Source organism: Rhinoraja longicauda, chromosome 25, assembly GCF_053455715.1.
Source record: "Rhinoraja longicauda isolate Sanriku21f chromosome 25, sRhiLon1.1, whole genome shotgun sequence".
Lineage (NCBI taxonomy): Eukaryota > Metazoa > Chordata > Chondrichthyes > Rajiformes > Arhynchobatidae > Rhinoraja > Rhinoraja longicauda.
Window position 1 is genome coordinate 2569655 of NC_135977.1, and position 12387 is coordinate 2582041.

Genomic DNA, 12387 nt, shown 5'->3' on the forward strand with positions numbered 1-12387 from the left:
CTGATAATAATAAAACTCAACCTCCACCAAGTGTTGGCACCTTCCTTTATCTTTTCACACGGCACCATTGTCTGAAGTCGGATCTCGACCGAAACATCATCCATTCCTTTTCTCTAGAGATGTTACTTGTCCCGCTGAGTCACTCCAGCATCTGTAGTAACTTCCTACACCATTGTCACTCATGTGGCCCCATGGAGTGATATCCCTTCCCTTGTTTGAGGGATGGCCCAGCCTAAACTGCCCCTTAATCCCAACAGTGGACTCTGGACTGTGGCCCTCCCCTGCAGAGCCTTGGCGTTGGCTGCACCAAGCTTCAGTGCATTCCCGCAGCACTCCTGCAGTCTGGAATCGGTCAGTCGGCGGCATTCCCTGATAGACTGTGCCAAAATGAACACAACATTTTAGATCAAGACCCTTCCTCTAATTAAGAGGGGGGGGGGGGGGGAGCTGGAAAAGAGGTGGGTGAGATGAAGCCTGGCAAGTGATAATGTAATAAGCATTTTGTGTCTTTGCCTGGTAAGTGATAGGTGGATGTAAGGGGTGATTGGCAGATGCGTGGTGATAAAAGACAAAAGCTAGAGGTGAAATAGAGACAAATGGGTGTCAGATAAGGAAGGAAGTGGAGGAATGAAATGTAAAGTCAGGAGGGAGGGAGGCGTGTTTAAAGGAAAACAGGGGACTTGGGGATGGGTGTACAGAACAGTGGAAAGGAGCTGGGTGACTAGGGTGGTGGGAGATAGTGTGACAACTGTGTATGCACCTGAGTGGGGACGGGGTTTTAGTTGAAATTGGAGAATTCAATGTTCACACCTTTTGGAATATGAGGTGTTGTTCCTTCAGTGGGCATGAGGCCTCACTCAGTGTGGGAATGGCATGGGGAGTTTTAAGGGTTAGCAACCACGAGATCCTCCAAAGTTTGGCAGACAGAGTGCAAAGTGTTACTTAAATCGCCTAGTCTACACTTTGTCACGTCAAACATTTTCACTTGTGTTACTTGACCTTCCAGTCGCATTTGGAAAGTAAAGTCAGTTTTGTGCTAACGGAGAAGGCACTAAAAGGCAGGATGAAAGGATTTGCCATCTTCTGTTTTGGAAGATACACATCTTTTGAGGATGCAGGCAGAAGGTACAGAAGCTTGAAAGCGCGCACAGCCAGTCTTAGGAGCAGTTTCTTCTGCTCCATTATCAGGCTTCTGAATGATCCTTCCATAAGCTCGGGTACTGTTCGATTCACCTCTACACCATTGAGGATATTGGACTGTTTCTGGAACTGTTGTGCTGCAATGCTGAGAACTATATTCTGCACTCTGCCCTTTGCTCTCCCTATTGTACTCGAGTTCACCTTGATTTTAGTATTATCTGATCTGATTAGATAGCATGCAAAAGAAACATTTTCACTGTACTGCAGTACACTTGACAATAATAAACTTAAACCTAATCACATTTACACTTGATGCAACTAATTGCCAAACAGGAAACTTAGTGGTAAACAGACGAGAAAGTCTGAAGCTTAGAAAATTGTGGAATTAATTGTAGAATTAGAAGAGTTTGACAAGAATACACCAGGGGGTAGAAAAAGACAAAGCATTGGCTGTAACTTTGGGTGTCAGGGGTTATGGGGAGGAGGCAGGAGAATAGGGTTCAGAGGGAAAGATAGATCAGCCTTGATTCAATGGCGGAGTAGATTTGATGGGCTAAATGGCCTAATTCTGCTCCCATCACATATGAGCTTTCTTCTGTCGCACAGAATCTGATCTTCAGAAAAACCATGTGTTTGGAATAATCCCACTCACGCATTTCATCATCGATGTTCAAGTTGTGTGCAAGAGTCCCGACCATCAAAGATAATTGTTTTGAAAAAGTCATTTGAAATGTTTTGGGTTTCTGTTAAATTTATTTAAAAGCAAGTTCTGAAAATATAAAGATTTTATAGACTTGTCCTTTGTAATGGCTTCTACAATAAAACAAGACTCTAATGTTACTGCTGAATACAATGAGCATGTGGATGAGGAGGGGGTCCCAGGCTGACTGGAACCACCAGCTGTTTCCACTTGTGTTTGAAGAGTAACATCCACATTGAATTACAAAGCAAGGCTTGGAACCATATTATTATTATCCACTTACTCATCAATTCAAACTTTTCCCTCTGATCAAGCCTAATGAGGATTTTTTAAAATCTTCTTGCTTTGATTTTCCTGACTCTAGTTCTGAAATGATACAAGCAGCTCTTGGAGAAGGTGGACCACATCATTAAAGTGAGAGGGGCAAGGTTTGAATATGTTATATGGGGCATGTTTTCTTTTTACACAGAGGGTGGTGGGCGCCTGCAATGTGTTGCCAGGGGTTGTGGTTGAGGCAGATACAATACAGGTGTTCAAGTGGCTTTTAGATAGGACTTTGTCTCTGGAACTGTTGCGCTACAATGCTGAGGAATAGATTCTGCACTCTATCTTACCCTTTGCTCTACCTATTTTACTTGAGTTTGACGTGATTGCATTTATTTGTAGTATTATATCATCTGATAAGATAGCATGCCAAGCAAAGCTTTTCACTGTACATCGGTACACGTGACAATAATAATCTAAAGCTACCCATGCAGGGAATAGAGGGATATGGATTATGTGCAGGTAGATAAGGGTTGGTTTTAGCAACATGTTTGGTACTGGCATTGTGGGCCGAAGGGCCTGTTCCTGTACTGCACTGTTCTGCGTTCTACTAACAGATGCCCGAGTCCTTTCCCACACCCCACCTTGATCAGCATGCATTGGACATGTGCATGGACCGCATGATTGGGATAATTGGTCACAAGCGACTCGATCCTGACTTCAGAGGCTACCCATTTCAAACAGGGATCATCGAATGGTGCACACAAAGAACTGCAGATGCTGGTTTACAAAAAAAGACACAAAGTGCTGGAGTAACTCAGCACATCAGGCAGCATTTCTGGAGAACATGGATAGGTGAACAGAAGAAGGTTCCCAACCCATTCAGTGTCTGACCTGAAACATCACCTATCCATGTTCTCCAGAGGTGCTGCCTGACCCGCTGAGTTACTCCAGCACTTTGTGTCTTTTTTTCCCCTTTATCACAGACCAGAAATGATATGGTCAGGCCAAACCCCTCTGTAAACCAAGACCGGCAAGGTCATTTAGTCCAGTGCAGACCCAGGATCACGACTGTAATCTTCCCAAAGAATGTAAAGGATTTCTATAATCTAGTGAAAATACATTTGCCCAGGTAAGTGGATAATAATACTCTAACAAGCATCAATCTTCAACCAAAATGTACATTTCAAATTGCTTAGCTTTACAGAATACCGACTACAGGAAAGAAATGATGCAGCAATTAATTTTTCCCCACTTATACTTTCTTTGACAGTGTTACAAACTGCTACATTAATGCAATGCTCTTTGGTGGCTTCCTGACCATCCACTGTCACATAATTCAAAACTCACGAGCAGGGAAAGGGGAAGCAACTACCGTTAATATCCATTCGTCTATCTGTAAAAAGTACAAAAACTAAAATGCGACTGTTAACATGAAAGAATGTCATTCTCAGGACAACATTGGTTAAAGCTATGTCCACTATTTGACCAGGTTAAACACTCTGAATATCTACAGAAAGAAAACAAAAACCCGCTCATTTTACTAATGCTTTTGATTCTCATAGAAAAAAAAAGTGTGCTACTACATTCCAGTAGAAATCATGATATACATAGAACACGGAAAACATTTATTTCAGTTAATGGGACAGGAATAACAGCACAGAACAAAGACATCAAATTTGTAAGAGAGTTGACAGCTAGATATTTCCTTATCAAAGATTTACAAGATAAATGTAGCCATTCTGTGCTTAAATACAAGTGAAAATAAATACTTTTCTATTTTTTTTTACATTTAAATAAACTCATGCAAACATATTTACAAGAACGCACACAAAACACATTCCCAGAAATGAAGTTTTGTTATGAAAGTCTATGCATTTTTTTCTCCCGTTGGATTCTTTAAGCAATTCAGATTGGGGGAGGTTGGAGGGGGGAGCGGGGGTGGGGGACGACTCAAAGCTGTGTCGGGGATAAATAAAGAGATGGAAGGTGGAAATAGACAGCAGGTTCAGTTCAGTTTAGTTTATTGTCATAGGTCAGCACCTGTGTAGGTAAGATCAGTGCTTCAGGTAGTGTGAAACCGCCTCAGGATATCTCCAAAGTGCTTGACTGGCAATGAAGTACTTTTGAAGTGCAGTCATTGTTGCAAATTCGGTAGACGATTTGCACACTTGCTTGGTGGACACAAAATGCTGGAGTAACTCAGCGGGTCAGGCAGCATCTCTGGAGAGAAGGAATGGGTGACGCTTCGAAGAAGGGTCTCGACCCGAAATGTCACCCATTCCTTCTCTCCAGAGATGCTGCCTGACCCGCTGAGTTACTCCAGCATTTTGTGTCTACCTTCGATTTTAACCGACATCTGCAGTTTTTTTCCTACACTTCTTCAAAACTTGCTTGCTCCAACAAGTAGAAACGTGATAACAATCAGATCAATTTTGCGGTGGTCTTGCAACTGAGAGATAAATATCAACCAGGGCATGTGGGGAAGAAAGAAGGTCATGGGATTGTTTGCACCCAAAATGGCAGATGCTTGGTTTAACATTTTGTCTGACAACATCATCGACAGTACGGCACTCTGCGGGAATGTCGATCAGGATGTTGGTGCTTGACTATTTGTGATGGGACTGGCACCAACAACCTTTGAATTCAAATCCTAAATCGACCCGTGGGTCAGACCTGCAGAAAGTGTAAATGTGCAAACCATCTGTCCTCCTCAAAGACATGGATGCACTGAAGATAGACACAAAATGCTGGAATAACTCAGCGGGTCAGGTAGCATGTGTAGGAAAAGCTGAACAGTCTGAAGAAGGGTCTCGAGACGTCAACCATTCCTTCTCTCCAGAGTTGCTGCCTGACCTGCTGAGTTACTCCAGCATTTTGGGTCACGTAGCATCTCAGGAGAACATAGAAAAGTGACGTTTTGGAGCCGGGACCCTACTTCAGAGCGATGGCGGTGATGAGGGGAAGAAAACTGCGTGGAATTCAGCTGCGTGGTCCATGTTGGTGATGAGGTCTAGAACTGGTGAAGCTCAGACTGGGCATCAGTGAACAAGGCAACAGTTATGGGTTGGTAATCACCATCTGACTGAACTATCATTTACAGATGATTGAAAGTGGACCAATCAGCCAGTGAGAGGCATTGGAATTGCCCTGCTTTAGGTGAACAGAATGGACCTGGAGAATGTTCTACATTGCCAGGGTCGGACCATCCGTGTAACTAGACCAGAACTGAACATGTAGCTCACTCTGCATCACGGGCCTTCTGGATTCTGGTTGGAATGCTGTCTAATCCCAAAACATTTGCAGTATTTAGTAGCCTGTTGACATCGCTTCCTGATAGGGTTGACAACTGTTCCGTATTAGCCGGGACATCCCGTTATTTGGGCTAAATTAGTTTGTCCCGTACGGGACCGCCCTTGTCCCGTATTAGTAGGGTTGCAAACTTCCTTACTCCTAAATAAGGGACAAAAGGTGATGTCACCGCCCCGCGCCCCACGTGACCTCACCCAGCCAGCGGCCACGTGCTCCCGCTCCACCAATGGCAGCCGCCTGGGCCGGGAGGCGGGTTGCGTAGCAACCGCTGGCTGGGTGAGGTCACGTGGGGCGCGGGGTGGTGACACCTTGTCCCATATTTGGGAGTGAGGAAGTTGGCAACCCTAGTTCCTGAGGAAATTCAGCATGTCTCCAATGACTCTTACATACCTCTACAAATGCATCATATAAAGCAAACTGTTGGGTTGCATCACAGCTTGGTTTGGGAACAGTTCTGTCCAAGAAATTGCACAGAGTTGTAGATGTCCATCGCACAGACCAGACTCCCCACCGTTGACTCCATCTACACGTCACGCTGCATCAGAAAAGCAGCCAACATAATCAAAGACTTCTCCCCCCACCCCCCAGTCATTCCTCTTTCTCCCCGCTCCCATCCGGCAGGAGGTACAGAAGCTTGAAAGCGCGCACCAAGAACAGCTTCTTCCCCTCTATTATCAGGCTTCTGAACGGTCCTTCCATAAGTTAGGGTACTGTCTGATTCACCTCTACCCCATTGCGGACATTGGACTTTGTCTCTGGAACTGATGCGCTACAATGCTGAGATCTATATTTTGCACTCAGTATCTTCCCCTTTGCTCGACCTATTGTACTTGAGTTTGACTTGATTGTATTTATGTATGGTATCTGATCTGGTTGGATAGCATGAGAAACAAAACTTTTCATTGTACCTCAGTGCATGTGACAATAATAAATCTAAACCTAATCCTACTGAAGCAACTTAGTGGGTCAGGCAGCATCTGCGGAGGAAATGGACAGGTGACATTTCAGATGGGGACCCTTCCACGAACTTCTGAAGAAGGATCCTGTCCGGATTGTCGCTAATCAGATGGGTCACAACCTGAAACGTCTCCTGTCCATTCCCTCCACAGATGCTGCCTGGCTCTCTGAGTACCTCCAGCACTTTTGTGTTCTGCTAAAAATTCCAGCATCTGCAGTTCTTCGGAAATAAAGTAAGATGCCTGGGTCCCAAACAGCAAACTCTGATGGATGAATGATGATTTAAAATTCAAACGTTGATTCTACAGAGCTTTTCATACCTCTTTCATGATGCCCAGAAGCATTTTGCAGCCAATAAAATGCTTTAGAAGTGCAGCTGTGACGTTACAGATGGAGATGTACCAATACAGGTTACCAATAGCACGCTGCTCGGTGCAGGGGGTCATGTCGAGTGGGAGATGACTGTACTCCAGGGCATTATCTGGTCATCTTCAAGATAACACCATGTGCTCTTTTACATCCACCGAAGAGCACAAGCATTGGATTTACTGACAATGGCATTTCTCACAATTTCTCACACTGCAACCCTCCCTCAGTACTGGAACGTTGAGCTGGATCTTTATGCTCACATTTTTAAAGCAATCTCAAACATGGAACACACCCAGTAGCTGACACTCGTAGCGTCTAGTAGGATCAATTGTTCATCCTCCCTTCAAGATAACTGGGAATGGGTTGTTAATAATGGTTTTAGAGATCTTTGAAACTCGGCACGGTAGCTACTGAGGAGCTTCTAAGGGTTCGGCACATCCTCATGGAATTACACACTAGAATAAAAGATACCGCATTTTCTTTACCATAATAAAATCCGACACACTTTGCATTTTATTCCACAATAACATCTTTGATTGTTCTTCCTCAGACCTGCTTTAGTTAATATGTCAAAAGAATGAAAGCATGGATCAAAATAATCTGGATTGAAAACAAAATATGCACCACCCAGAGAGCAAGTGCGTGCAAGCACGGCTCACTCTGGCGATGGTGAACCAAGGTCCTTGTGAGCAGCTAACATCAGAAACATGTCACTTTTGCTTGGAGGTGCATGACAAACATACATTCGAGTTATTTGATGGCAACCAATGAAATAATAGGCCAGACACTGCACTGGCAATAAAATGCCGCTGGATTTAGTTGGTTCCTTCCTTTCACGGTGCAAGCTGTCTCCAGCTATCATTGCATCCAAGGTTGGAGCAGTGGGGAGCTGTGTCCCCAGCCCTGCATTGGCATGGCCACGATGTGCAGGGGGACTGACTACAAGCTGACCTGACTTCCGTCTGCTTGTGAGGTGCAGTCGCCTCGCCTCGCCTCATGTTAACACCATGGCAGCCATCAAAAAGTGGCCGTGCTGGGTGAATCACGGCCCCTTGTCCGGCTGTCCGTGGTGATGTGAGAATGACCCGGTTTCCGACACCTAGACACAATCACCAAATATATGTACGTGAGGAGAGTTTGTAACGCTCTTTCATCTTTATCCCAGCAGGTCTGATCACTCCTCTCCTAGATATCTATAAAATTGTCAATTCCAAATTCTGATTATCAATAAGAATCTTTAATGTTTTAATAAATCGTATTACTTATCTTTACAAGCAACCTTAAAGCTCTGAGAGTCTTGTGCCCTGAAGGAGTCCTCCCCCATTTGGACTTCATACAAGCCCCACTAGACACATATGTGCGCACACACACGTACGTGCACACACGCACACGCACACAACACTCACTTACAAGGTTGTCTTATTCTAGAGGAGAGAGATTTAAAACATCTTTTGGCTGATGTAAGAGCATCACTTCCTCCGGCAGAGGAAGGGAATTAGCAGGTTTTGGTGCAACACCATTGTGTCAACATCTATTAATACAAAATAAAAGGTGTTTCATGTGTGAAACTATTATCAAGTTTGAATGGCAAGCCAGAGAAACTCTCCACCATCATAAAAATCATTGTGGAGTTCCAAGTTAATACTAATCCAAGACAGCACCGGCTTTTACAGAAGATTCCCTTGGGTGGGCAAGTACACAACTGTGGTTTCAATAAAAACCAGAGCTTCTTTTACAAGATGCTAAAATGTCACCTTACTGTGCAGCAGAGCGGGGGAGGTGGGAGAAAGTGAACGTTTGTTGTGGGCCGCCCGGTGTTTCTGATGACGTTTACTACCTGTGGAGAAATAAGGCTGCAGCTGTTTGGGCAAGAGCACAGAGCTGCTGCCTGAGAGTGAGTGTTCACAGTGTGGCCCACTGTGCAGCTGCCGTGGTGGATGGCTGTTCACACCGAGATCTCGTACGTTGTCCCGCCCACACCTGACACCTTTTTTACGTTGGACTGTCTGGTGGGACTGACTGTAACACCGTGGGAGAGAGAAGATGAGCTCAGCTGGCTATCCATCCTGGACAAACGTCTTGGCTGTCCATTTACCTTGTTGTGAGCGGTCTTCATCTGAACTTCATCACTGAAAAACAGAGAGCAGGTCAATGGCTCGTTCATTCAGTACTGCACTTTGCTCTGTCTATTGGACTCGTGTTTACCATAGGATACGATACGATAGAACTTTATTTGTCCCAGGAGGGAAATTGGTCTGCCATAAAACACAACAAGATACATGAAATTAAAGTGACCAGTGGAAAGCCCAAGATTGGGGATGTGCAAAGATTGAGGGAGGGGGGCAGGGGGTTGGGGGAAGGAGAGTCAGTCTATCCAACAACAGAATGACAGAAGGGGGAGGACTTGATTGTATTTTAAGCATGGTATGTTTGATTAGTATGTAAAGCAAAGCTTTTCACTGTACCTCGGTACACTTGACAATAATAAACCTAAACCACCCACGTACATATCCCTGGAGCAAAAGCACATGGGGCCAGCTTCTCAATTAAAATGCTGCTCAGGTTATAATAAACCTCAGAGTTCAGCGGCAGAAAAAGTCATTTTTAGTGAGTCATAAACCAAATACTTCTCTGTGGCCAAGGTCCCCATTAAACTTAAAATGAAGAGACAAAGAGCTGGAGTAACTCAACATGTCAATCTGAACTTTCTCCCAGTGTGGAAATGTCCAACACTAGAGGGCATAGGTATAAAATGAGAGGGGGAAAGTTTAACGGAGATGTGTGGGGCAAATTATGTTTTACAGTGTGATGGGGGCCTGGAACGCATTGCCAGGGGTGCTGGAGGAGGCAGATGCGATAGTGGCGTTTAAGGGGCTTTTAGATAGGCACGTAGAAGTGCAGGGAATAGAGGGAAATGGACCATGTGCAGGCAGATGAGATCAGTGTAACTAGGCATCATGTTCAGCACAAACATCGTGGGCCGAAGGTCCTTTCCTGTGCTGTACTGTACTATGTTCTCTGGGTCAGGGGGTATCTCTGGAAGATGTATAGAAAGAAACTGCAAATGTTGGTTTACATCAAAGATACACACAAAAATGCTGGAGTAACTCAGCGGGACAGGCAGCATCTCTGGACAGAAGGAATGGGTGACATTTCGGGTTGAAACCCTTCTTCAAATTGAGAGTGTCTGTAGAAGGGTCTTGACCCGAAACGTCACCCATTCCTTCTTTCCAGAGATGCTGCCTGTCCCCATGAGCATCTCCGGAAGACATAGATAGGCGACGTTGCTGATTGGGACCCATCTTCAGATCATGTGTCTACATTACCTACGAATGTTAGTACTCTGCATCAAGGGGTCACCAGTATCAAAATTAGACAGGCCAAGACACATGGGCCTCATCAAGACCAAGGCCAGGAAAAGCAGGGGGCAGTGGGTGGGATATATTGATGTGGGCCTGGAGCTGGGACTGGGCACAGTGGGGGTGCAATCAGAAACTTTGTGGGCACTGGGTATAGAAACATAGAAAATAGGTGCAGGAGTAGGCCATTCGGCCCTTCGAGCCTGCACCGCCATTCAATATGATCATGGCTGAGATCACCGTCAGGAACCTTACTGATTCCCAGTCAGGTAGATCAGGCAAATGATCAGCTCAAAGGGGCAGGGAACAGCCTGAGGAGGAAGGGAGGAGGCATGGTGGGGACTTACATCGCAGGGAACCAACTCTGGTGAAGTGGCGTGAAGTAGTGCAATGGATAGGGAAGATGGAATAGATATGGTTGATGCAGTGTCTTTTATCCAGAGCAGGGGAATCAAGAACCAGAGGACGTTGGTTTAAGGTGAGAGGGGAAAGATTTAATAGAAACCTGAGGAGCAACTTTCTCACTAAGAGGGTGGCGGATATATGGAACGAGTTGCCGGAGGAGGTAGTTGAGGCAGGTACGATAACAACATTTAAAAGATGTTTGGACAGGTACATGGATACGAAAGGTTTCAAGGGATATGGTCCAATCACGGCCTGGTGGAATCAGTGTAGATGGTGCATCTTGGTCAGCTTGGGCAAGTTGGGCCAATTGTCCGCAGGACAACATGGTCCAAGGTCCCTTGAAATGCTCTAAAACAAAGAACTGCATAGGGTGTGATGTGATCGCGCGTAGATCAGATGCAGAAGTCACAGCAGGGGTGCAATGGTGACGAAAAAGGCCAGGCTGATTTACCCTTAGAGATGGTGTAAAATGTGACCGACTTTGCAAGCACTTATTCTGACAGCTTTACGAAGGATGAGAGTGGAGCTGGACCTACCGTGGAGTGATCAGAGGCTGAGGAACACCTTCTGACATTTCCATTGCAGTGACGAAGGACAGAGGCTTGTGGCTTCCATAAGTTGGGGATCTGATCAGCGAGGAGGGTGGGATTTGATGTCCTGGAGACCTGTACGAGGTCTCAGCAGATCTGCTTTGCAAAGTGTGGTTGGACTGCATGTTGTTGTTGGCGATGTCTGCGTGCAGGGAACCTGTAGAAGTCCTTGCTACCCGTGACATTGTGCTGGGGAGGGAGGAGGCAGGGGCACGCAGCAGAGGACTCCTCGCGCTGCAGGCAGCGGCAGCCGTGAGATTATCTCGAGAGCTAAAGGTGCTGGTGGCCGTCCTCGAGTCCTCTGACAAAGTGTTTGTTTGCTGCAGGTTGTAGGAGCCCCCCGCGTCCAGAAACACCGACTCAGGGGGGACTCGGAGCTTGCCGCGCTCTTCCATCGCCTTCCGCTCCTGAATGGAGGCCATGATCTGCTTGGACAGGTTGTCGTAGCGGACGGGCGACGTCTCCCGATGCTGTGAGGGCGGGCCTCGGTGGACCGGGCTGTAGCCTTGCACAGCCTGGCGCTGCAGGTCCGCCCCTCGGATCTGGCACATTTTGGCTGAGAGATACGGGGAATGGTAGCCCACTGCCGGGACGGCAGCATGTGCCGGGCACCCCACCACCGGGTGGCTCGAGGGCGGATTCAACAAACTGTCGTATGACAGGCTCCCATTTTTGTTGGACAACGAATTCATACCAAAAATATTCTTGTGCTGGTTGGGGGGCGAGCAGTCGGACTTTATTTGGTGTAACTGAGGCTTGTCCAGCCCTCTCCTGTGGGCAGACTTCAGGCTGAGAGAGCGCGAGCTCACAGAGAGCAAGTCGAGTTGAAACGGCGAGGACTGGTACGTCTTGTGGAGCGACGGCGACCGGTAGTCGGGGAGATCTAGATTTGGCTCGGACCTGTAATCGTGCGCTCTGTTGCACTCCTCTGCGATGGCTGCCTCTTTATGTGCCTCCTGCATGGAAATCTTGGAGATAGGAGATTTGACAATTATCAACATTAGTCCATTTCATCAGTCCATTATCATAGCCAGTGGCATTCATTTTTTTAAAAATTCAGATGATTGATTCTATATGACCCTGCTCGAGTTAAATATAACAAGTAATTTTGGTTTTACTAACACTATAAATTTAAACTAACGGAGACCATAAGCCAGGCTGGAGTAACTCAGCGGGTCAGGCAGCATCTCGGGAGAGAAAGAATGGGTGAGGTTTCGGGTCGAGACCCTTCTTCAGACTGATGTCAGGGGAGGGGGTGGGACGGATAGACACAAAAAGCCGGAGTGACTCA

General features: G+C 46.1%; 1 protein-coding gene across 1 annotated transcript in view; it reads right to left on the reverse strand.

Moving 5' to 3' along the window:
• Positions 1-5736: 5736 nt before the first annotated feature.
• zdhhc8b (zDHHC palmitoyltransferase 8b) overlaps positions 5737-12387 on the reverse strand; it is a 118577-nt gene continuing 111926 nt past the window's right edge. Inside the window, exons 10-11 of the mRNA XM_078421326.1 lie at positions 11043-12064; positions 5737-8871 (exon numbers count right to left, since the gene is read on the reverse strand). Of these exons, the coding sequence (XP_078277452.1) occupies positions 8688-8871; positions 11043-12064 (1206 nt within the window). The 3' untranslated portion in view covers positions 5737-8687. The remainder of the gene's footprint in view (positions 8872-11042; positions 12065-12387) is intronic.